This window comes from Podarcis melisellensis, assembly GCF_964234715.1.
Source record: "Podarcis melisellensis genome assembly, chromosome: 12".
Lineage (NCBI taxonomy): Eukaryota > Metazoa > Chordata > Lepidosauria > Squamata > Lacertidae > Podarcis > Podarcis melisellensis.
This window is the reverse complement of record NC_138544.1, coordinates 52,115,270-52,142,102: the sequence shown is the minus strand read 5'-3', so window position 1 is coordinate 52,142,102 and position 26,833 is coordinate 52,115,270. Positions and strand designations below refer to the sequence as shown.

At 44.6% G+C, this 26,833-nt stretch overlaps 1 protein-coding gene across 3 annotated transcripts in view; it reads left to right on the top strand.

The window, feature by feature from the left end:
* OXSR1 (oxidative stress responsive kinase 1) overlaps positions 1-26,833 on the top strand; it is an 87,514-nt gene that overhangs the window by 16,687 nt on the left and 43,994 nt on the right. Inside the window, exons 1-3 of one of the 3 annotated variants that reach the window (XM_081882478.1) lie at positions 6,330-6,572; positions 10,136-10,248; positions 20,400-20,508. In XM_081882478.1, coding sequence (XP_081738604.1) covers positions 10,234-10,248; positions 20,400-20,508 — 124 coding nt within the window. In that variant the 5' untranslated portion in view covers positions 6,330-6,572; positions 10,136-10,233. Of the gene's footprint in view, positions 1-6,329; positions 6,573-7,443; positions 7,550-10,135; positions 10,249-20,399; positions 20,509-26,833 lie in introns of those variants that run through there. The other 2 variants (XM_081882476.1, XM_081882477.1) reach the window with 2 other exon arrangements.

Sequence of the window (26,833 nt, the reverse complement as noted above, 5' to 3'; positions counted from 1 at the left end):
CCACAAAAAACACTGGGCTGCCCCCCACCGCTCGGGACTCTCTGATGAAACCTCGCTTCAAGTTTTTGTCAATGAACTCCCTCAGCTCCTGCATCTCCCTGTCTGACATGGCGTACAGCTTGCCTACTGGGAGTTGGGCCCCTGGGAGTAGGTTGATTTGACAGTCAAAGGGTCTATGCGGTGGCAGTTTGTCTGCTTCCCTTTCGCTGAATACGTTGCTCAGATCTGCGTATTGCGGGGGCACCTTCCCTTTGCCCATCACTTCCATCCCCGCTAGGGTGACTCTGTCTCCTCCCGAGACCTTCCCCTCCTTGCAGTGTTCTAGGCAATGCGCTGACCCAAAGGAGACCACCCTCTGATGCCAGCCCACTAGCGGATCGTGTAGCGCCAGCCAGCTCATCCCCAAAATGATGGGCGCTCCTCCCAGGATGGCCACATTAAACGCTATCTGTTCGGTGTGCCTTGCCACTCTCATTATCATCGGGACAGTCTGTTGGCTAACTTCTCCCCCCAACAGCTCTCTGCCGTCAATCGTAGTCACCTGCAAGGGGTTACTTAAAGGGATGGTCTGTATCTGGTGCTCAGCTGCAAACTCCTTACTCATGAAATTACAGGAGCTGCCTGAATCCAAAAGCGCCTTGACCTTTAGTGGGTGTCCGTTTGGCAGTTCTAGTAACACCTCTATCACTAAAGCAGGTCTGGGAGGTTCTGGCATGGGCACTTTCATTGCTCTTTGGCCTGGCTGCTGTGCCCCGACGGTGGCAGCCAGGCGTTGGCTTTTACTTGCTCCTTGCTTTCCTCTTCCTTTCCCCCAACAGCTCCTGCCATCCCTTGCCATTCCTTTCTTTGTGGGCAGACTCTGGCAAAGTGCCCTGGCTGTTGGCAGAGATAACATCTCTTGGCGCTCTTTCCCTCCTTCTTCCGCCCTTCACTGGGATTTGAAACTGCGCGCGCCCGCGCTGTTCCAACTTCCATCGGCTCTGCCGGCGGGAAAGATGGCTCTGGAATGTCTGGAATGCGGAACTCCCTCCAACGGTCTCCTTTCCCTTCCCGCCTTTCCAAAGCCCTCGCCTCCTGGCGCGCTCCTATGGCCAGCGCAGATTTGGTTAATTGGTCCATAGACTCCGCCCTGGGCCCCCGGGAAAGCTCATCTTTGACGGTTGAAGAAAGCCCCTCTTCGAAAAGCATTTGGATGGGCTCCGCCGATAGGTCCCACCCCAATTTATGAATCAGCATAGTAAATTCAGTCCAGTACTCACGGACAGATCTGCTTCCTTGCTGGCAAGCCATTAACTGCCTTCGCACCACCCCCTGCTCAATATCGCTGGAAAACATCAGGTCCATGGCACGAAAAAACTTCCTCGTGTCCTTTAAGATCTCATTATTCGCTGCCATCAGGGGTCTAACCCAATCTTTCGCCCCGGATTCGAGATGGCCAATCACATACGCCACTCGCGATTCCTCGTCGGGGAAGTCATCAAACTGCAAGTTTAGAGCGTATTGCATCTCTGTTCTAAAGGCATGATAGTTCCTGGGATCCCCCCCGAATTTCTGCACCAATCCTGGTACCTTTCTGGCGAGTGGGGTGGTTTTCTCCTTTCCCTTTTCTGCATCCTGAGCCCTCCTCTCCTCAAGCCTCGCCGTTTGCAGCGCCAACTGGATCTCCAACGCTCTGTACCTTTCTTCCAGGCTTGGACCCCCTCCAGCTGCTCCTGCACCCCCGGTTCCGGCTGGGTTGCTCATGATGCTTCTCTCTGCACAAGCTGGCTTTCGGTGACTTTCGGATTGCTGTGATGGGACGATGAGCTGCTTGTGCGTAAAATGCAAGTCCCTCAGAGTTTGATCAGGTTTTCAAACCTCTGCCTGTGACGGAGCCCCTCCAGCATGGCTGCGTCAATCACTAGTAGAATCCGAAAGTGGCTGCTTTCGGAAACGTTTCCAACATAAAAGCTCCTTAACGGAAACACGTCGTCTGGCCTCTCGGCGTGACAGTTTCCGTCGAGGTGTGGGTGTCCCTATAGGAGGTCCTGAGACCTCCCCACTGGTTTCGCTTGAAGCGTCTCTGAGCCATCCCTCCGACTCACTTTCCCTTGGAGTTCTTGCTCGCCCTCTACTGGTTCCCTCTTCCGCTGCTACTGCTCTCTCAACCTCAGGGAGCCTTTGCACCTGCGGCGCTTTAGATGTCAGTTCCCTGACATAAGGTTAAAAAGGAATATGTAAAAACGGATTGATAATAGATGAAAATATAATGTTATAATATGTTAAGATAAAGAACTAAGATAAAACAAAGAGAGAAAGGATTTGCTGAATTAACCATTCAAACTGGAATACAAAAAAGGGAGGTGTGAGGAAGTCATGAAAACAAGTAAATGAATTGTAAGACATAGAAAGAGGGATTTATTTTTAACTGCTTTTATTTTTTCTGTATTTTGTATTTCTTGTTTCTTTTTTCTGTTTTTTCTTATTATCATTTTTGTAACCTTTTTTATTGAAATCTTAATAAATATCATTTTTTTAAAAAAATAAAGTAAACTGTACCTTTAGACTGACCTAGAACCTAAGGAGAACCCTGCTAGACCAGTCTAGAGGCTGATCTAGTCCAATATCTTGTCCTTACAGTGGCTTATGGGATGCCCATGAGCTAAATACACATTTTTTAGCCTTGCTTTTGGCCAAAATGCAACGATACTCTTGTTGCTCACACCCACAAAATGATCTTTTTTGCCCCAGTGGTCCTGTCCCACTTTTGTATAGAGCATTGTGTGAAAACCCAACGTACGTGAGCCTGAACAGCAGATTGATATCTGGGAATCATCCTGGGCCTGCGCATGGTGGATTTTGTGTGTCCTATTGATACATTAAGCCTGTAGCATCATGGTGGAGCAGCATGTTGGGTAGTTGGGAAGCAGAGGGAGGGTACATAAGTCTTAGGCATGTGGAGAAGGGAGGTGGGTATGTTTAGCCCGGAGAAGAGAAGACTGAAAGGTGATATTGTAGCCACCTTCAAATGTCTAAAGGGCTGTCACATGGGAAATGGAGCAAGTTTGTTTTCTGCTGCTCCAGAGGTAGGACCTGAAGCAATGGATTCAAATTACAAGAAAGGGGGTTCCAACTACAGTGGTACCTTGGCTCTCAAACGCCTTGGTACTCAAAACAAGTTGGAACCCAAACACTGCAAACCTGGAAGTAAGTGTTCCGGTTTGCGAACGTTTTTTGGAAGCTGAACATGCTCCGTTTTGAGTGTTACACTTCCAGTTTGAGTGCCACACTACCGTTTTGGTTGTTACACTGAGGTCTGTCTATTTTTTCCATTTATTTTGTGTTTTTGTGGCTCTTTTGTTTTTGTGACTGTGCGGAACCCAGTTCAGCTATTGATTGATTGATTGATTGATTGTGTGACTGCAGTACATTGTTTATTGCTTTCATTTTATGGACCAGTGGTCTTGTTAGATAGTAAAAGTCATGTTAAGTTGCTGTTTTAGGGGTTGTTTTTAAAAGTCTGGAACAGATTAATCCATTTTGCATTACTTTCTATGGGAAAGCATGCCTTGGTTTTGGAACGCTTTGGTTTTGGAATGGACTTCAGGAACGGATTAAGTTTGAGAATTAGGGTACCACTGTACAGAACTTTCTGACGGTAGGAGCTGCTTGACGGTGGAACAGACTTCCGCGGATGGCCATAGGCCCTCCTTCCTTGGAGGTGTCCAAGAAGAGGTTTGATTGCCATCTGTCAGGGATTATTTAGCTGTGATTCCTGCATTGGTGGGGGAAGGATCTTTGGGTCTCTTCTGACTCTACAATTCTGTTATTCTATTATTCATTTTTTCTTGCTGTGGAGGAGCCATCGGGTAAGAGCATCATTTGAATCAGGCCTAAATTGCTGCAGACTAGCACAGCTATCTCTCTGGAATTCAAGGAGCAATTGGGAGATGTGAAGAGGAAATGGTTCAGCTCTCTGATCAATTAATCAAATTGAGGCTATTGCACAAGGGAATACAGAGAAGAACTTCATTGACTGATACTTCCGAAACCTGCACATTAGAGGCGGGAGTTAGTGAGTAAGCTTGAACTAATATATTACCCCTTTCCTTCTGCTTGTTCTTATTTGATGTAAAGTGAAATCTATATTAATATATTTAATATCTGCTATGCAGTGTAAGGGTTTGCAACCTTTGGAGACTTGTGGAGACAATTCTATGAGCAGAATTGCCTTCCTTCCATGCAAGTCTTTGCTTATATGTTTCTTTGCAATACGTTGTCCATTCAGGAAATACGGTAGTTATTATATCTGATGGGTTTATTTAATCTCTCCCCTTCCTTAACCTGCTAGGTTATTAATACTTCAACTGGTGGTTTAATGACCAAAATCATTAGGTGTAATTGCATTTTTTTAAAAAAAATGTTGTCAGGCATGTTGTTTTGTTTTTCAAAAAAACAAAATAGGATGGAAGCTAGGGAGGCAGTTTTTTTGTTTTCAAAAAAACAAAATAGGATGGAAGCTAGGGAGGCAGTGCTGAGGAAAGTTTGGAGTTTGGAAAGAAGACAAGTAAAGCAGGGGACATGATAGAGGTGTAAAAAATGATTCATGGGTGTAGAGAAAGCAGATAGGGTATAATTTTCCTCTTCCTCTTATAATACTAGAACTCAGGGCATTCAGCAAAGTTGAATCTAACAGAGCTGCTCTTATTTTCCTACAGCAATGTATTTGACTAGTCGGAAGAACCAGGAAAACTAGCATTGTTTGGAAGAGAAGAATCGCTAATGAAAAAAATAACAGGATTGATGTACAACAGCTGAATCTAGTAAAGGAAATTAGGCGCAAGAACTCTTGCATCATATTTTGAAAGACTTGTGTACCAAACAAACCCAAACATTTTGCGGCTTGTGACAGGCCAGGAAAATTATTAGCTCATATGCTGGCAAATTGCTTTTGGAAAGAGTCGGTTCCCCCCGTCAAGAAAAGTACATAATGCACTGGCTATGAGCAATAAAGAAAACTGTGCAATATATGCTGGCATATTAATAACACCCCACAAAGGTGCCATTAGAATAGCCATATTGTTTCATAAGCTTTTTATTCTGCTTTTCACGTGGACCTTACAAAGAGGTTTATTGATGGTCATTGTTACAAGAATGTCAAATAGAAAAGACAAATGTTTTTGTTTTTAAACGAAGCCGGTATCTGTTTCTTCTATTCCCTCAGGGCAAAGAGAGCTCTTCAAAAGCTTCTGTGGTGGAAATTGGGGAAGGCAGGAGCCACTCTTGGGAGCTGGGTGATGGCAGCTCACTAGGAAGCTTCTGCTTTTTCTCTGCGCTCCTCAGGGCGAGGTGATTTCTATTTTAAAAAGCAGCCATATTAACAGTTTCTTAGGCTGCCTATACACCATACATTTAAGGCACAGTTAAAGCGCACCCCCCTCAAATAACCCTCAAAGAACTGTAGTTTAGGGGGTGCTGGAAATTATAGATCTGAGGGGTTCCCAAGATCCTTTGAGGAGGACTGTAAAGACATGTATCGTGTTTACACATCTTAAATAACATGGCTTAAATAACCCATAATTAAGAGTGGACTGTTGAAGAGCTTATGGAATCAACTCAGCAAAAATAAAGCAATATGTTTATTAAAAATACTTCAAGGTGTTATGGTAAAATCTGGGTGCGAGGCTGCTCTGCCACCCAGCTCGTCGGACTAAGTCCGCGGGTCCCTGCGGAGGAAAATGAGCTCAGCCGGAGACAGGAGCAAGCTGCAGAAGATCCAAGTTTATTGCGCAACAGGTTCAAGGCGAGATTGAACAGCGAGAAAGGGGTGACATGAACTTTTGAAACTTCCCTCCATGTCCCAGAATACAGTGCAAAATACATCCCAGTTACATCATGAATACGTTAAGAAGAGGTTGGGTTACACAGGATTAACATATGGAGGAGGGAGGGAGGAATATGCAGAGCTGGAGATATGCGCAGATAAGCACATCCTGAGTACCTGTGATGAGAAGACAATGGTCCATGTACGCATAGTCTGCCACCTGCCATTGCCCGGAGAAAAGGCCTGGCAGAGTGATTTGACAGGATTAGGGTCTTGACACCTTGCTTGAGGGATTATGGAGGACAGGGGAGGTGTCATGGAGTCCTAGAGAAATTGAGCAAATTGGCACATTGATTTTCTATGAATTTTATAGATTTTAGTCCCTTTTGACATTGACAATTGGAAATAAATGGATATATTGTAGCGAAGAAGAAGGTGAAGAAGACATGCCCCCCCCTTCCGTATCAAAGGCTTCTGGCCCTGATGGTTTTAAACTATGGTTACCATGAAGTGTGTGTTTGATATTTTGAAACTCCACTTAATGGAAGTGGGTGAGCATAGTAGGAAATACGAAGGGAAACGTCTAGAAGAGAGCCTTCCTCAACATGGCGCCGTTTGGACGTTGTTGGACTCCAACCCCCCTCAGTCCCAGCCAGCATGGGAATTATAGTTCGACAACATCTGAAGGGTGCCAGGTTGGGAAAAGCTGGCCTAGAATCATGGACAGGAATTTGAGTAATACCGACAGCGAAGCTAGAGAAAGAGAGAGGTCATGTGGCGTTTTATTGTCCTCTTTCTCTGAAGTCATGGCTATAAAATGGCGGCAGCCATCTTGGATGGGGCGGAAGGGCCTTCAGCCTGAGAGATGAAATTTCCGCCCTTTCAAAAATTAAGGGCAGAGGGCTAGATGAGGATTGTAGAGAAGCGGGGAGTGAGTTGAGGGCCAGTCCTGGAAAACATTTACAGAGAAGCAATTTCTCTTCTGCGCATACGGAAAGCAACTCGTTGAGAGAACTAAATTTCTCGTTGAGAAATTTCTTCAGGATTTCCTTCCCGCCCCCAACACAAATCAGTGTGCGATTCTTCCAGTCACATACTGTTAAGAAATAATGCGACTCATATTATTTCTTAACAGTGTGGCACAATGACACATATGTTGTGACAAGACAGAGGGAGAGATTTGTGTCACTGTCAGCTGAAATATGGAAACTTTACAAGAGGCGTGCAGTTCTTGGGACCAAAGTTGAGGAGAAATTGACATAAAATAACACCCCAGTGTCGTTTGACTCATTGAAAAGTCCACACAGTGTGCAATACCTTTAGTGATAATTGTTGCTTTTTGCGGCGGGGGGGGGGGGAGTTGTGGAAGGATTTTATCCTACATCTAAGGAAAAGTGTGAGATATTGGAGAGCCTTGGCAAAATGTCGCAAATCTGATTAACCTGCTCCTGTATCTTCAGAATGGCATAAAACTTGAAATCCCTGAAGGATATGCTGGGTTTCTGTGGCATTTAGAAACACAATAAGCAGAGCCCTAGTTTGTTAACATACTAGGATATGATATAGAATCTGTACGAGATCCGTCATTAAAAAATGAAAACGTCTTAATTTCAGTTGAAAGATACTTTCTCGGTGATAGGTCTTGATACGTTGCCATGGTAAAAATGATGAAATGGTTACAGACTTCAAACCAGTTTTGGATGATATATCACCCAGCCCTATTGGATATATGTAGCCACAGTACAAGTATGTGGAAGGAGGTCTTCTTCAAAGTTATTTGCTTTATCTCATGGTTTGCCCTGAAGTTGCAGGTTTATGATTTTATAAGGTAACCGTCCGAAAAAGTAGATTGAATGACTCCCATCTGCTTAAATCTCTTTATTGAAAAGAGACATTGGCTCTTAAACCATTGCTTTCGACTAACCCGTCTGCCCACCTGCTACACTGCAAGGAACAGCATTTATTGTTTGAAAAGCATTTTTTAGAAGGCAAAGTACTCTATTATTTTTCTCTCTTAGCCCAATGAGATATGGTCACAAGTTCCTGTTCTACTAATCTCCAGTCCTGACCACTACAAATGTAGTTTTACTCTGGTGCAAGTTTGTCAGCCCTTTGCCTGGACAGCTCTTGGCAATTGAGAAGTGTCTTCAAGTGACACAGTTTTGAAAACTGCTGGGGTAGTGGCCCACTAGCCAATTAAAATATTATTTATAACTGGCCACTAATATTTGGAGAAGGGGCAGTTCAGAGGCAAAGGAGGAATGGGGATCCCATTTTGACTACAGCAGTTCCTGTTCAATAATAAAAATAATAAAAAAGCATTGAGCCGCAGTAAGATGAGAAGTGGATACAGTGATCGTAGCGTTTATTATGGCATCTTCTATCAAGACAGCTGCAGGCGATTAAGGAGGAATGGTGTACCATTCTGATCTGGTCGCTGTGTGCTGGAAATGGGACTGCAGAATTGCTTTCCCTCCATCCCAGGGAATTAACGCTGAATAGTTTGGGTGCCCTTTAAATTGGCCCAGGAGGGAGCCTGGCCGAAGGGAAAGGAAGGAATATAATTGCTCGTTTTCAAATGGCAAATCTAATTTGAACATGTTAATAGTGCTGCGAGTAAATAAACACACGTGGCAAAAGGCATACGGCTCTTGTCACTCTCTCACTCACTGTTTTCCAGAGCTGTCAGTATCAAGGGGGCACATATAGAGGGTTATGTTGTGGGGTGTGGGTGTACCTAGGTCATCTCTCAGATACTAGAGTTCTTAAAAGGCATGGATAAAAACAGCTTTAAAGCCAGTGCAACCACTCTCAGTCCTGTGTCCAGAATAAAAATGAGCAAAATGACTGAATAGTTTTCAAGACCTGAGGTTGTGCAAATGATATAAAGGTGGGCTGGAAGTGTTTTGGGGTGGAGAGGGGAATACAGCAGCAGAAAGTTCAAGAGGGAGAGAAATATTTTGATGGTTGGGATGAGAAACATGCAGGACTGTTGCTAGGGGTTTTCTGACTTAAGTTTCTTAAGTTTCTTAACCTTTCACTCTTCTTGCTCTTAGCTTTGTGGTTTTGGTATGCTATGTCTGTAGTGATACCTTCAAACTTGTTCTGCCTCTCTTGAGGAATGTTACAATTTAAATTCCATAGCAGCGCAGCCATCCCAGGAATTGCAGCTATGCCTTTATTAACGTTTTTCTTAAGGCAGCCTGGCGATCCGCCTTAAGTTTGGTCTGGAAAATCCATGGTGTGCCACAGTCGCTGCCAAAGTGAGAATTCACATGTGTGTCTTGTTGCATTAATTTTTTTTAATACTTTGGAGAAGGTCATCCCTAGCAAGTCTCCTTGTTTGCTCTGCAGCCTAATAGTTGGGGGGGGGGCGGGTAAGAATGGATTTAGTGGGGAGCAAGTGAGATATGGAGCCTTGCATTTAAATCAGGCATGGGCAAACTCAGCCCTCCAGGTGTTTTGGGACTACAACTCCCATCATCCCTAGCTAACAGGACCAGTGGTCAGGGGTGATGGGAACTGTAGTCCCAAAACATCTGGAGGGCCGAGTTTGCCCATGCCTGATTTAAATTCTGGCCTAGTAGCCATAGTTGAAAAAGCAATTGCATGCTGACATTTGAGCTGGCCACTGGAGAAGAAATGGAGGGCCCACTGTTCGACAGTGGAATTTGCTGCCAAGGAGTGTGGTGGAGTCTCCTTCTTTGGAGGTCTTTAAGCAGAGGCTTGACAACCATATGTCAGGAGTGCTCTGATGGTGTTTCCTGCTTGGCAGGGGGTTGGACTCGATGGCCCTTGTGGTCTCTTCCAACTCTATGATTCTATGATTCATCAGAGAAGTGCAACTGGCTTCTGCAAGAGGGGTGGAGTTACTGGCAGGCTAGTAATTTATCTTTTTTAAAAAATCTTTTATTTTTAAGCAGGACTATGGAGTTCCTGTAAGTTTGTGGGCAGAATATGCAATTTGAATATGCCAACAGTGTTCAAAAGCGGCACTATTTGTGAATGTATTTAAACAAAGAAAACCAGTGTGGTTTATTGGCTAAGAGTGTTGGACCAAGACCTGGAAGGGCAGGGTTGTAATTCCCACTCTGTCATGAAGACCTCAGCCTGACCTACCTCACAGGGTTGTTGTGAGGATAAATTGCAGGGAGGGAGAAGCACACCCTGAGCTCCTTGGAAGAAAGAAGGGCCCATAAATGTAATAAATTAATAGAATTCAAAAATGTAGTTGTCAATATTTCAGACCTCTCCTCGCAAAAAGATGCTACTTCGGCAGCATCCTTAGTAGCTTCTTCCTAACTTTGTATTTTTCTGTGTTTTCTCTGCCAGGCAGTGGAGCAACAGCTGTGGTGCAAGCAGCCTATTGTAGTCCGAAGAAAGAAAAGGTGGCAATCAAGCGGATCAACCTTGAGAAATGCCAGACCAGCATGGATGAGCTTCTGGTACAAAAATCCCATCCATCTTCTTCCTCAATTCATTTTAGGGTCTATAAATCACCGTTGCTCTATGTTGGCGGAAGAGTCCCTCCCCCCCCCCCCCCCCCGTGCAGGCAATTTGTTAGACACTTTGTGACTGTGCTGGGTTTTTGTGGTTTTTTGTTTTTGTTTTAAGGAAAAAGTTGAAGACTTCATGACTGTAAGCAACATTTGAAAAAGTGTTAAAATCTTGTGGTTGCTCTCTCTGTGTGTGTAGGTTTCCTGAATTTGTGGGTAGGATTTCACCCTTGGATTGCATAGGAGAAAGCTGTACAATTGTGGGAAACAAAAAGAAGGAGGGGGGGACGACTTGATCAGTGGTAGGAAACCATTTTCACGTTGAGGGCCGCTTTCCATCATGAGCAGCCTTGTATTGGCTGTGTGGCATAGGGGTGTGTGGCCAGAGGCAAACACTGGCATGGCCTCGGCCCAGTATACCTGAAGGAGCGTCTCCACCTCCATCGTTTTGCCCGGACACTGAGGGCCAGCGCCGAGGGCCTTCTGGCGGTTCCCTCGCTGCGAGAAGCCAAGTTACAGGGAACCAGGCAGAGGGCCTTCTCAGTAGTGGCGCCCGCCCTGTGGAACGCCCTCCCACCAGATGTCAAAGAGAAAAATAACTACCAAACTTTTAGAAGACATCTAAAGGCAGCCCTGTTTAGGGAAGCTTTTAATGTTTAATAGACTATTGCATTTTAATATTCTGTTGGAAGCCACCCAGAGTGGCTGGGGAAACCCAGCCAGATGGACTGGGTATACATAAATTATTATTATTATTATTATTATTATTATTATTATGGCAGTGGATGTGGCTCTTACATCCAAACTAGGGCTGGGCGATGCCAGGTTTTCAGCATCACAATATAGGCATACCTTGGTTCTCGAACGTAATCTGTTCCGGAAGTCCATTCGACTTCTGAAACGTTTGAAAACCAAGGCATGGCTTCTGATTGGCGCAGGCAACCCGGAAACAAGAGCCGACAGCCACATTGGACGTTTGGCTTCTGAAAAATGTTCAAAAACTGAAACACTTCCGGGTTTTTGGCGTTCGGGAGCCAAAATGTATGAGTACCAAGGCCTTTGAGAACCATGGTACGACTGTATATCACCAGCTAAACATCGCATTATACTGATATATCATGAAGTCTGAAATAAAGATGGAATTATATAGAGGCGAACAGGAGCGCTGGGTGATATCTGGTTTTCAACATTGTGATATATCACCAGCTAAACATTACAATATACTGATCTTTCACAATGTCTGAAATAAGGATGGAGCTATGTAGAGCCATTGGCCGGCTTCACGGTTTTCCCTGCATCATGATTTTTTCATAGCACACACACGCAAACCATGATTTGCCATATATTTACCAGACAAAAAATTATGAAACTGCTATCATGATATGGACTTCAAACCGGTTTCGGACGATATATAGATATATAGATATGTTGCCCAGCCTTAATCCTAGCCACAGAAAAGGGTTCTGCGCCCCTACCCCATCTTAGCAAGTAAGGAATATTATCATAATTCAAGGGACGAGGGTTAAACCACAGAGCCTAGGACTTGCCGATCAGAAGGTCGGAGGTTCGAATCCCCATGTTGGGGTGAGCTCCCGTTGCTCTGTCCCTGCTCCTGCCAACCTAGCAGTTCGAAAGCACATCAAAGTGCAAGTAGATAAATAGGTACCGCTCCGGTGGGAAGGTAAGCGGCATTTCCATGCACTGCTTTGGTTCGCCAGAAGCGGCTTAGTCATGCTGGCCACATGACCTGGAAGCTGTACGCCGGCTCCCTCGGCCAATAAAGCGAGACGAGCGCCGCAACCCCAGAGTCAGCCACGACTAATGGTCAGGGGTCCCCATTACCCTTTAAGGACACATTGCTGCCAGGAAAAAGCACTTGAGAGTGTGGAACAGGGCCTGTGAAAGGTTGCAAGACCAAATGGAGGGGCCTGGAGGAACACATTCCTTCCCCCAGACTGTGAAGTGTTTCCTGCACTGCCTCTCAGGGAGTGAGACCACTCAGTTTTGTGGGCTTTAGTTCCACTGCAACTGTGAAGTAAGTTGTTACGTGTCAGATTTAGTTCAGGTGTATACAGGTTTGGGAAGTGATTCAATCCCTTAAAGATGAATTACATTCGCGGTGCCTGTAAAAGGGGGGAGGGCACAATGCCACCGGTGGAGAGGCTGCCGAGAGCAGCTTGCGCAGAGCCACGCCGCCCCCACCGAGCCACCCAAAACCTAGAGACCGAGCCTGTCTGTCTGAATGCCTTTTGCATCCGTTGTACCATTCGGCTCCATCCCCTCCTCTTTAGTCCCTTCCTGCTAAAGTAGTCACACATACTGTTGGAACTTGGGCACTTGCCAGCTCTGGGCTCAAAGAACCATTCAGAAAGCTCTGCAGCAGAAAACACAGATAAAACTCCTAATTAAATAATTTAATCTCCAGCTGACCCAGTCCTCCATAACAGCCCCCTATTTCATTGGCTAATGAATGGGGCAGCAATGAATTGCTTCATTTTCTTCTCAAGAGGTCCCAATTAGGTGACCTGATGGGCAGTCGCGCTTTGTTTACCGGGCTTCTCGTTGGGGAAAGGAGCCTCGTGTTTTTCTTTCCCCTAGTGACTTAAACATAACAAACAAAGTTTTAATATTGCATCCGAGCTGCGCCCTGTCAGGATCAGGAAGATGGGAATTTTCCACCTTCAATAGTTTCTTGGGTCGCTTCTCTCAGGCAGCAAGTCCTCCTTCTGATAATAGATGATGGTGGTGAAATAATCAAGACAAATGCAGATTTTAAAAAAAGATCTGTCCAGTTTTCTTTCTCCAGCAGTGGCTGGATAGATGCCTCCAAGAAATTAAGATCTGGCAATCGTGATGGTGCAGAATGGTTGTTGCAGGACTTAGTTTGAGCTGGGGCTAAGTCGGATCCCCAGCACATGTGAACGAAAATTGGTGCCACCATCTTGAGCATGTGCAGAGTATTTTTATTGTTGAGCAACCAGGCAGCTGTGATGTATTTGGCAAAGAATGGACAAAGTTTCCACACTACTACTTAACTGCTCCTGCTTTTTAGTATTCCCATTTAACAGCCTTCCCCAAAGCCACTTGGTTTGCTGTGAGTGTATTTAAACACATCTCTTCTAAACACACCGCTCTTGCCAGCTGGGCCAGAGAAAGTGCCCATCATGATGGAATGGTTAATTAGCCTCCAGTGTTGTGGGTTTTCCAGGAAACTTTCCTTATTATATTAGCGTAATTTGCATTGGAAATTTTGAGTTTTAATTAAAAACAACAACAACATTCTGATGCCCTGTGTTTAGTAAACAATGCTTAAAACTTTGAAACTGCCTAGCTTGCCTAATTTTTACTTGCAGCTGACATCCTTTCATAATTATTAATGAATTTATGGAGTGGAACATTTTCCATGGGAAAATAAAGTGCTGGAAAATTTTCCACTGCAGCATTTAATTGCCTGGCTACACTGATTAAAAATAGTTTGCTTGGAAACGTTTGCATAATTGATTGAGCAATGGATCCTAAAGTTTTTAAAAAACACGCACACAGGTACTACTTAACTACTACAGGTGGTCAGTGCTCTTGATTAAACACACGAGCAGGAATGATTCTTCTAACGTTGTGCGGACTTCAATTTAACTCGTGTGCAGATTTAAGCAGGTGACTCACTTCGTCACCCAAGGTTTCTTTAATCAAGTGACTGCCCTAATGCATTCTAAAGACTTTTTTTTGGAAATCATTGCCTTGAAGAAACACCAACTTAATAGAGCAATCCAGTTGACTCTGGAGAGAGAGAGAGATATGAATTGAGAGGGGTCGAATTGGTGCCTCTTCCGCAGCCCAGCCATTCTTGCGCACTCTGAGTGCTGCTTTCCTTGCTTATTCTGCTGCCAGCTTGCAACACATTCCATCCAGTTTCTAGGCAACACAATCCTAGCTTTTGTGCCACATCAAAAGCCCTGGCCTTTCCACCTTGGTAGTGCTAGGGGGTGGGGTGGGGATAGACCAAAGAATAATGTACTGGGGAGGTCAAATAGACCAAAAGGTGGTGGGTGGTGGGAAACCATAGGCAGATTTTGTGTTGGGGTGCGTTAAGTCTTGTTGTGTGTGGAGGCGCAAAAGCTTTGATCCTCTCCATCTCCCTCCCCAGTCAACTGAGCAGCTAGGGCTCCATTACCATTGCTGGCTGCCCCAAGTTAATGCAACCACAGCAGGCATGGCTCCCTTCAGTTTCGACTTTGCTTGATCTTCTGGCACGTTGCACATTTCTCCCTAACTTTCTTAAGAACTCTGCCCCCTTAACTGGGTTTGTTTGGGCTGCACTTCCATCCAGAACTTGTGGGGTGCAAGGAAGGATAGCTGCAGTTTCTCTCCACTGTTGCAAGGCAGGCGTAGATTTGAAAGTATAAAAAATACTTGCTTATAACCAAATTAACCGATGGGTTGGGCCTTGGGGGTGTTGATGGTGCTGCAAGTATGATGCGGAATAGGGGTCTTTTTTTGAAGGGTGAGGTAACGTTAGATAGAAACTGAGTTTGAAAAGGCATCCTCCTTCAAATTGCTTGGAACAGCCTTCCTTAAAAGACCTATATGTCAGCAAGAGTTGTTTGACAGTGGGACAGGCTACTTTGGAAGGTGGTGGACTTCCAAAACAGGTTGTTTGGCCTTCTCTCCAGGATTCTTTAGCTGTGATTCCTGCGTTGCAAGGGGTTGGACTAGATGACACTCAGGGTCCCTTCCAACTCTACAGTTCTCAGATTCATCCCAGGGCACTTCAGATGTAGCTCGACTCCAAATTCCCCATCATCCCAGACCATTGGCCAGGGTAGCTTGGTCTGATAGGAGTTTCAGCCCATAATCCCTGCGGGGGCACCAGGTTGTAAAAGCCTGCCTTGGAATGATAATTTCCACCCCCGCCCCTCAGAAAAGAGCTTGCTGGGCATTTTTGGAAGCAATTAACTTGCCGTTAAAAGTCTCAAAATATACTCGAGGGGCTGCGCGGCCTCCTCTGACCCTCGCACCTTGTTGTCATGTGGCGGTTTGCGACGGCGACGTGTTTATAATTAACAGGCGTGCATTTCTAGATGAATGCCATCTTCATACACAGTGACAGTGTTTTAAATTTAGAAAGCTGGGGCTTGCCCACACCAGGGATTAGCGTGGGGGATTTAGTATGGAAATATGCACGCAGTAGCTCAAGGACACCTTGGCTGTTCGGCAGAGCAAAGGAAAAAAAGGGAAGAAGAAGAAGAAAAGATCATTGAGGTGTAGGCATGATCTTCCACAAAATGGCAGGGGTGGAGGGAATCGTGACAAACACTTGTGGAATATAATAGACAGGATGTGAAGCTAGGGACTGCAGGTGGGCAGGCTAGTTGAGTGCACCCCTCTTGCAAGAGTGGCATTCAGGCTGATGTTGGGAATGTGCATAATTCTTGGGAGCCAGAACACAGGAAGCTTCCTTATACTGAATTAAGACTGTTGATCCATCTAGCTCAATATTGTCGACACTGACTGGCAGGGTTTCAGGCTGGATCGTGCCCAGTGTCCAAAAAAGAGCATTGGAAAAGGGAGCTTTTGACTTGTATTTCTAGAGCAGCAGCTCCTCCACCCTGATGTCTCATGCTATAAATTAAGGCTCAGGGGCCGGATGCGGCCCAATCGCCTTCTCAATCCGGCCTGCGGACGGTCCGGGAATGAGAGTCTTTTACATGAGTAGAATGTGTCCTTTTATTTAAAATGCATCTCTGGGTTATATGTGGAGCATAGGAATTCGTTCATCTCCCCCCAAAAATATAGTCTGGCCCTCCACAAGGTCTAAGGGACAGTGGACTGGCCCCCTGCTGAAAAAGTTTGCTGACGCCTGCTATATAGCAGTGGTTCCCAAAAAAGCCAAGCCATGCACCATCTACTTTCGAAAAAGGTTGGTCTCTCTGTGGTAGTTTTTGTTCTGTGAATGGTGCCACCATACCCTCTAGCAAGGCCCTGTGCAAATCTGAGATGTGCATCTTTCAGGCTGCCCCTTTGCATGAGTTGTGGTCCCCCAAAATGGGACGTCCTGGGAAGTTGATGGGTATTAGACCCCCAGTTGGGAACCACTGCCATATAGCAGTGAAATGGCTTTTAAAATGCAATGTTTGGTGTGTCTTTGGGGTCTGATATTCAAAGGGAGAAAAACCCTTCTCGATTATTCCCAGGCTCTAGGGTGCACCTGAAGCAGAAGATTGCATCTTTGTAAGGACTGCTGAGATTATGTACTAATGCGTAAAAATAATGGTCCGACTGTTGGTCTCTTTGGGGCGGTGCGGCGGGGGGGGGAGTATTCAGCAAATGCTTTCGGATTGCGCAGCCTTTCCTATGAAAGAGCTAAAATTCCTAGAAAGAGTTTCTCATCCATGTCTGGCGGACATGGGCGACTTGTGCATCCCTGAGCACAACAGTAGATTCCGTGTTGCTTTTTCATTTTGGAGGAGCTGTTACATCTGGGCCTCTGGAGATGGAAAGGTAGAAACCCCGAGATCCCTTGCGTGCAACTCTGCAGAGAGATTCCTCGGGATTCGAGTCTGCCGAAGCTTATGGCTGAGCAGTCTTAATTACTCTGCGGGTTGATGTCTGCTCTTATTATAGCTCAGCCTCGACATCTGGGCTGGAGGAAAAGCCCCCGCAAGGAAGCGGCATTCTACATTTGCCTCTTCCTTCTGTCCAGAGGAGCAGGTCCTGCCAGAGTGTCTGGGAGGCAGGCAGTAGGACCCAGGAAGCTGCCATATATGAATCAGTATATCAATCCACCTAAATCTGTATTGTCTTTATTGATGGCGTCTTTCCAGCGTTCCAGGCAGGGGCCATTCTCAGCCCTGCTTGGAGATGATGGGGACTGAACCCAGAACCTTCTGTGTGCAAATCAGATTCTCTACTTCTGAGCTGCAGCCCTTCAGATTAGTCAGCCGATGACAGCAATTATATTAGCTGATGGACTGATAGCAATTTTTTTTGCCAGTAAAAACAATAAGCTTTTGTAGTACAGGTGTGGTGTAAAAGGCACGCTCCTGAGAGGTCTTCTCGTCCTCTGTTCTCATGCACAAGGTGATGTCTCTTCCAAGATAGTCCTTGCAATCCGAAGCCTTTTAATTGTGCAAATTTTTATTTTAAAGAAAGCTAACGCTCATTTAACCAGGACATCTTTTTCCAGTACAGTCATACCTCGGGATGAATATGCTTTGGGTTAGGCAAATTCGGGTTGCGCTCAGTGGCGACCCGGAAGTAACGGAGCGCATTACTTTCGGCTTTCGCTGCGCGCGCATGCGCAGACCGTCAAAATGGCATCACACGCATGCGCAGACGCGCCGAAACGTGATCCACGCAGATGCACGGACACGGGTTGTGTTCGCTTCGGGATGCGAACGGGGCTCCAGAACGGATCCCGTTCGCATCCTGAGGTACCACTGTATGTCAAAAGTTTTAGGTGGTTTTTTAAAAAATCAAATAAAATAATCTATTTATCCGATTGATTTTTAAAAGATGCAATCCTCTAGGTGTTAAGAAGTAAGCTTGAGATTTTGATTATCTGAAGCATTCTGGCTGGTTAAGAAGAGTAAATATAACCCACGATGCAGTGTAACTCACTAGTGTTTGTGGTAGCTGTGTTCTAGGTTCATTCTAGGAGCAGGAACCCTATCTGCCTTCAAGAGTTGGTTGTTTGAGGAAAGTTGTTTTTGGAGACTCTCGCCTCGCTAGGTTGGCTGTGATAAGTTACAGCCTGAAATAGACGAGGCAGCATTCACACGCTTTTCCGATTCTCGTTGTTTGAGGGGGTCAGAAGAATGGTTAGCTCCGGAGCCAACAATTTCTCCCCCTGACTGCTGCCCTTCTGCTAATAGATGATGGGAATGGTCATCCAGCGACATCTGGGGACCTAAGATTGAGGAAGCCTGCTTTATATGATCCTTGGGACCCTTGCAAGATTTGTAACTTTCATGAGGGGAGACCGAAGGAATTGAGAGCCGTGAAAGCTTTGCCCCATGTGTTCAGCTCTGTCAGTCTTGCAGAAATAAAGGAAGGCGGCATCCTTTCCATTAATAATTCATATCTTTACTTCTCCATTTTACAGATCTTTTTTTTTTTAATCCTCTGCCTTCCATTATTGAATCAGCCTTATTGCAGATGGCTAAGTGCCTCTTCCTTCCTAATAGCCACAGTACTTCCCCCACTTCTTCTGTCAACTTAGCTGTGATCTTGAAATCTGGAGAAGACTGTCAATTATTCAAGGTTGTTTCATGCATCTCTTCCCTTTCTATCGAGAAGCTTGTGCTGGAGTATGTGGTCATCCCTCCCACCGCAGAAGAAATCAGGCCTGAAAGGAGCAAATAGGTTGTGGGGTGTGCTTGGTTGAGGGGCGCATGCGTGGCACCCACAACAGCGCCTCTGGTTTACAAACATGCCCATGGGCCCAAAAATGTTGGTGACCGTGGGAAGTGGGGTTTGTTAAAGGTGAAGAGATTTGTGTATCTGAAGGCAGCCCCGTTTAGAGAAGCTTTTAGTAGACTATTGTATTTTAATATTTTGTTGAAAGCCGCCCAGAGGGACTGGGGAAACCCAGCCAGATGGGCGGGGTATAAATAGTAAATTATTATTATTAAGTCCCTAGCTGCAGTATATCACCAACTTCTCTGAAAGGAGATTCTGTTGGTACTTGTAGAGCAGATGTCTCACTGGCTGGTTAAAAGCTCACCTGTTCACACAGGTGTCCCCAGCCACTTGACCCTTAGTATAAATCCTTGGTGGAAAATCTGTCTGTGTATATTATTATTTTCATCATTATTTTATCGTATTGGTTTTGTTTTGTAAACAACCTTGCTTGTTTTGTTTTAAATTCCGCTTCTTCTAAGTTCTTAGAACCTCAAAGGAAAATTGAATGGAAACAGTAAAAAGAAAACCAATAGAAGAGAACAATATTGCAAAGAAACCAAGCACCATACATCGTATATGTTAATAGCAACCTTAGTTCTTGGCAGGCGCTTCTCTTTATGGAGCCAAAATGGCACCACTCTTGCACATGACGGAGTTGTTGGCATATGAGGAGATGGGAAGGCAAGATTTGCAGAAGTATTTACTTAAGGGGGGGATCTAATGTGGGGGGAGTGGGAAATAGTTGTGCTCATACTGGGATATGAATGAAATGGGAAACTGGAAGGGGGAGATGGGGAAATGCAATGGAGTATTTGGGTAACAGGTCAGCCTCTTGCACAGCAGCACTGTGCACTGCAACACTTTGTTGCAGCCACACACACCCCGCACAAAACATTTCCAAATGAGCAGAATTTAAATATGCATAATCTCGGCACCATATTTCTAGAATTCTGTCTCTGTTCTTCTCGACTTTCATTCTTCATCCAGATTTCTCCATCTTCAAAGACTCAGATGAATTTTCTCCCTCAGTTTATATAATAGGGTTGCCATACATTTGGAATTTCCCAGACACAGCTGGGATTCGACCACCAGTGTCCGGGTGTATCTCATTTCTTGCGATTTTGCCAAGAAGCTCAACAGCTTTGCCCCAAAAAGGCTCAACAACTTTTCTGTCTGGATTTTCGCTTTTGAAATATGGCAACCCTACCCTAGGAGGTGGCTCCTATTCTTCTTAATATACTAGTTTTTCTACATCCAGGGATCCTTTTTTAAAACACGGTTGAGCCTTCAGACATGCAGCAGCCTACTTGCAACCTGGAGCACTGGAGCAGGGTTTCCCAAACTTGGGCCTCCCAGCTGTTTTGTGGCTACAGTTCCCATCATCCCTGATGACTGGTTTTGCTAGCTAGGGATGCTGGGAGTTGTAGTCCAGGTTTTGAGACAACTGTGCACTGGAGTGTAGCAAGGGCTGTGTCTTGTGTTTTGTGCTGACTCCGCAACTCAGCTCTTATGGCCAGTTCCTGACCCCTTCATGTGCTCACCATGACTGGGTTCATCTTACACATGTCTTAAGCACTCTGCCCCCAAACTGGGCACTCCACTACATCTGCATAGAGCACTCAGCACATGGATTTGTTTTTTTTTAAAAAAAACACAGTAGTAACAGCAGTTTTCTCTTTCTCCCCCACCCCCTTCTTTAGAAAGAAATTCAAGCCATGAGTCAGTGCCATCATCCGAACATCGTATCTTATTATACTTCCTTCGTAGTGAAAGATGAACTCTGGTTAGTGATGAAGCTTCTCAGTGGAGGTAAGTATAAGGTTATTAGGTGTGTCTGTGTGTGCTCTCAGGTTGTTTTGCTTCTAGTCTAGTAAAAGGGACTTTCAAAACATTCAAAGAGGTATTTTTGTTTCTAACACTGAGTAGCAATTTTCACTTTTTAAAAATAAAACATATCCTACCCTTTTTCAAAAAGGCATCAAAATAGAGCTTTAAAAGATAATCTGATAACTTTATTTGTCAGATCTTATTTATTTTAACCTGAGTGATTCCCAAATACAGTTGCTTGGCTCGCATTTAATGGCAAAACCATAGCTAGGGATGACGATACTTGGTTTTCAACATCGCGATATATCACTAGCTAAACATCATGTTATACTGATATTTCAGACAGGATGGAGCTATGTAGAGGCATTGGCTGGCTTCACGGTTTTTCCTGCATTGTCATTTTTGCATAGCACACAAACACATCATGATTCACAACATGTTGCCAGGTCAAAAGTTATGAAACTGATATCACAAGACAGACTTCAAACCGGCTTTGCACGATATATCGACATAACACCCAGCCCTAGTCATAGCTTGGGTATCCTTGAAAGATTCCATCAATGGTGTCTCCGAAAAATTTTACACATCACTTGGGAAGACAGGCGAACTAATATCAGTGTACTGGAAGAAGCAAAGATCACCAGTGTTGAAGCAATGATTCTTCAACATCAACTTCATTGGACTGGTCATGTTGTGCGGATGCCTGGTTATTGACTTCCAAAGCAACTACTCTATTCAGGACTTAAAAATGGAAAGCGTAATGCTGGTGGTCAACCAAAAGGGTTTATAGACTCTCTCAAGGCAAATCTTAAAAAAAGGTAGTATAAAAACCTGCCAACTGGGAAATGCTGGCCTTTGAGTGCTCCAATTGGAGCATAGCCTTTACCAAAGGTGTCATGGGCTTTGAAGACACTCAGATTCAGGACAAAAGGAAGAAACATGCTAAGAGGAAGGCACGCTTGGCAAATCCACACCGTGATCAACTCCTGCCTGGAAACCAATGTCCCCACTGTGGAAGGATGTGTGGCTCCAGAATTGGCCTCCACAGCCACTTACAGACTCATTGTTAAAACCGTGTTTATGGAAAACAATCTTACTCGGCTACGAGGGATCGCCAAAGAAGAAGAAAGATCATGATTATTATGCCCGGGGCCTGCAAACTTCCCACGATACTTGGAGGTTCCCTCACTTCCTGGTTTGGCGCGCTATAGTTTGTTTTGACATCCATAATGGTAGCTTGCCTACTAACTAGAATTAGAAACAAACTATAAAGGTAAAGGTACCCCTGCCCGTACAGGCCAGTCGTGACCAACTCTAGGGTTGCACGCTCATCTTGCTCAAGAGGCTTGGAGTCGGCACCGTCCGAAGACACTTCCGGGTCACGTGGCCAGCATGACGAAGCTGCACCAGTGCCGTACACGGAAATGCCGTTTACCTTCCCACTACAAAGCGGTACCTATTTATCTACTTGCACTTAGGGGTGCTTTCGAACTGCTAGGTGGGCAGGAGCTGGGACCGAACGACGGGAGCTCACCCCGCCGCAGGGATTCGAACCGCCGACCTTACGATCAGCAAGTCCTAGGCACTGAGGTTTTACCCACAGCGCCAACAAACTATGGGTTGCACCAAAGTTTGACCTATTTGGATGTCATAAAGTATGGTTTACCTTAACCAGGAAGTGATTTGGAAATGTGTGAATGCAGTGCATGGTCACAGCTACATGGAACGAGGACCCCTTATTTGAGCAGAACTTCTGTTCTTGCTCCTCCCACCCACCCCTGACACTAGCAGCCCCGTAACCCTCAGGATTGGCTCTTGGCAGAGGAGGGAGCAGTTGGTTCTAGCAGGAAAATGGAGAGGTTGCAAAGCCCTGTTTGAGCACAACTTCTCCAGATGCTTTTTGGATCTAGGCCAATTACCTTTATTTTTTTGGTAGAAATTAAAAGGATGGCTTGTGTTCACTTGCAGACATTAATAATACCCCAGCTAAACCTACCCACTCAACCCTGCCAGAGACATCTTGTGAAAATAGCAGGAATATTAATAGATTACTTGATAATCCAGAAAAGCTTGAGGGAAGGTGACTGAGGAGGGAGAATCTGTTTCACCTGGTTGGGGTGAGGGGACCTGATGCTCTTTCAGACCTGACTTTTCTTCACATCTTTAAAGGATGAAGAAAGCAGAGTAGGGTATTTCAAGAACCACTTTTTATTTTTGGTAGACTACCTGTTTCTTGGTATGCATTTAAACTTGAGTTGTTAAAAGGCACAAGTTTAGTTGGTGAAAACGGCCTCAATCAGTTGGCATCCCTATTCTTGGACCCTCTATCTTTCTTTTCTTTTGTTGCTGCTTTGGTGTTAATACCTGTTGCTTGGGATCCTCGGTGTAGCCGCAGTTTGTCAATATTCCCACGAGGTTGAGCTGGCAGCCTCCCTGCATGCAGCAACTTCAGATTCTATCTCCCTTTTCTGCAGAATGTTGCTTCCTGTCTTTGGAGAGAGTGCAGTTCTTAGTTACGCACGCAAGGCTCTTCCAGCATGTGTCATAAATCAGCTCTTTATTGACCTTTTCCTCTCCCTTAATTATCTCGTTAAGTCTCTTTTACCTGGCATTTGAAGAGGGAGGGGTAAAAGAAGGGAAGGGAAAGGTTCTTGAGTGATGACTGTGCGTCTTTCATTTCTCTCTCTCTCTCTCTCTCTCTCTCTCCCTCCCTCCCTCCCTCCCTCCCTCCCTCCTGCTGTAAAACTCGAATGCCTAGCAATGAGGAACACCAATTGATTCCTTTAGAATTTGTGTTCAAGCCGGTCATTTCCATCTCGTCCTACTTTGCATTGACTTGTCTGCTGAGGAACCTTTGTCCATTACAGACAACTTCTTGATGGTAGGGCAGTCTGACAATGGACTGATTAACCTGATGGGGTAGGTAGGCTCTCCCTCCCTGGTGGTCTTCAAACAAAGGCTAGACAGCCAGCTGTTGGAGATGCTCAAGCTGTGGACTTCCTGCATCGAGCAAAGGGGTTGGGGAATGTGGCTTGCAAGCCATCCTCATCAACTCAGATTCTAACCCAGATATCCTTGAATATCAGTTCCTTCAGATCAGCTACTTAAAACTCAGCACATTTCCTGGTTTAAAAGTGATCTCTGTGTAGGAAATAGTGTGTAGCTGGTGTGCAGGTTGAAGTGGAGTGGTCTACACATAAGTTTCATACTACATATTTCCCTACGCCAAAGTGCCTTCTGTGTAGGATTTTTGCAGCCTTCCCTTGAGGAAGGGAGTTGTCTTGGGGTTTCCAAAGCTTTGGAGCTGAATCCCTCTTGAGTTTTATAAGCAGGTTAGTTTTCCAGAATAGCTTTCACGACAGAGATTCTTCTGCCAATTGAGGAAAGCTTCTACAATTCTATGATTCCATGAAACTTCAAAGTCAGTGGATGACTTCATAACCAAGGAGGAAGTCACTGAAGGCCAAAGCTGTGTTTTGCTCTCAGTCTGCAGACTGTCTAATAACTTTCTCTAAATCACATTTCTTTCCCCGTGTGTCTTGTTAACTGCGATCATCTCTTTCCCACAGGGAGTTCAGTGTGTGTCACTTCCTCTCCTTGGAAAAGAATTTTAACTACTCCATAAAACTCCCTCTCTCTAGGGAAGGAAAAGTGAAGCCTCTCTGGATTAATATATGGAGAAGTTAAAGAATGGCTCGACAAAATTAAGTTGAAGTATGTCTTGAGCTGGGGTGCGATAGGTTCTGCTTTATGCTAAACTTGCTGGATAGGGCTGTTCTTTGAGCCTCATAGCTTGATTTGTACTTATATCCCCATTACATTTTCATTTTTTGGAAATGCCACTCCATTCTGTCCTGGAAGAAGAGTTAACAAATGAATAAATAATCATGATTCATAAGGACCAGAAACTTGATGTCATTGCTGTTGGTTTGCTTCAGAAGGGAGAAACCCATTTCAAGCACAGCTTTGCACAGATTAATAGCATTGAAGTGCCTATAATTGGACCACTGAAAATGAAGCATTTTCAGTGAAAAGGAAGCATTTTCAGAATAATGCTTCAGAGAGCATTATTAAGGGGGCTGAAGGGGGCTTGATGAAGTTCATTGAGAAAAGATGAGAAGAGCTTTTGAGAGTGAGTCTTGGTGCAGCTACATAATGTCTAGACGCACCTTTGCAAGGCTGTTTGCATATTAAACTGGGCAGGTTGCCTTAGTGAAAAGCAGGTATGGAAGCCAGGATCCTGATTGATCATTCATTCATTCATTTATTCAGTGACTGTTGCATTTATGGCTGTGTCTCAACATTTGCACATCCTAATCCAAACAGTTCTTTTTTTCTTTTTTCTTTTTTGCCGGGGGGGGGGGGAAGCTGGGAGTCTCCAGCCTCTCCCATTTCTCATTCTGCTCATGACTTGCTTTCCTGCTGAGTGGCCCATGAATACCCACTTAGGTCTACACACACGCACTCCCCCTTCTCACTGCCTCTTGCCCTATTTTTATTTCCAACATATGTCTGCAACCGGAGGCTAACTAGCAATTTCGGTGATGCATGAGGCAGCCTAAATACGCCTTTTCAGATGTTATTGTGGGTCCTGGAGGCATAAACATTTATCTCTTGGTGATTCACATGGCATTTGCCATGGCAAGGAGGTGGCTTTTTTGAAATTCCATTATCTTGTCAGCTTCCCCAAAACAGTGAAGAACATGTCATGGGCTTTTGCTTGTGCCTTTGAATCTTTTTTCTAAGGAGCACTCTTGCCGATGCTTCCATTCCTTCTTAAGCATCTTAACCTTGAACCTGGATGCTTCCAAACACCTAGGAGAGGCTGGGTTTGATACCAGCACTGCATATCCTGGCCTATTATTTTCCTTGGATGCCTTGGTTATCTTCCCCTTCAGTCTATATTTGTATCTTCCCTTTAAAATGCTTTTAATGATGCCTGCTTTATTTGCTTCTTGCACGGTTGAGGCATTAACCTCTTTGGAAGCTATTATTTTTGAAGGGTGGAAGGGTTGAGGAGTTCCACTATGATTTATTTCAAACCAGGAACACAAGAGGCTGCCTTGTAGCGGATTATCTATTGTTACTTCCATCTAAGAATTATGTACATAGTGCCCTCTATTTTCCCCCTAAGAATATTTATTAAAGTTTTCAATAGTAATACAATAAAAATCAAAAAGAAAAAAGAAAAAATAACAAAAATAAAAATAATTAAAAACACATAAAGTTTCCATTACTTATTTTTCATTGACTTATTTCCCAGACCTCCTCGTACCTCCCTTTTTTGTATTCCAATTCAAATTGTTAGTTCAACAAATCCTTATCAATAAATTTTAACCTATTTCTAGCCCTTTCCCCCCCATATTCTCCTAAAGCATTACAGCTGAAAACCACTTAATTTCTATCCGACACCATTCTAACATTCATTAATTTTGCAATATTTCTGTCTTTGAATTTCTTCCAATCTTCTTCCACCGACTCTTCTCCCTGGTCTCGGATTCTGCCAGTCATTTCTGCCAATCCCATATAGTCCATCACCTTCATCTGCCATTCTTCCAGAGTGGGTAGATCCTGTGTCTTCCAGTACTTTGCAATGAGTATTCTTGCTGCTGTTGTAGCATACATAAAGAAAGTTCTATCTTTCTTTGACACCAATTGGCCGACCATGCCCAGGAGAAAGGCCTCTGGTTTCTTCAGGAAGGTATATTTAAATACCTTTTTCATTTCATTATAAATCATTTCCTAGAAAGCCTTAATCCTTGGGCACGTCCACCAAAGGTGAAAGAATGTACCTTCATTTTCTTTGCATTTCCAACATTTATTATCGGGCAAATGATAAATTTTTGCAAGCTTGACTGGGGTCATGTACCACCTGTAAATCATTTTCATAATATTCTCTCTTAAGGCATTACATGCCGTAAACTTCATACCTGTGGTCCATAACTGTTCCCAGTCAGCAAACATAATGTTATGTCCAACATCTTGTGCCCATTTAATCATAGCAGATTTCACCGTTTCATCCTGAGTGTTCCATTTCAACAGCCCTCTAGATGATGTAGGACTACAACTCCCATTATCCTTGACCATTGAACTAACTTAGTTGGTCTTTAAGGTGCTACTGGAAGGAATTTTTTTTGTTTTGACCTTGACCATTGGGCAGTGCTGGCTGGTGCTTATGGGAGTTGTAGTCCTACATTTGTTGGCTGCCCTTGATCTACACACTCAGAGCGGCTTAAGATGTTTTGCAGAGTTGCTAAAGATTCAGAAAAAGCACAGCCAAAACAATCAAGAGCATGGTCAACGAGGC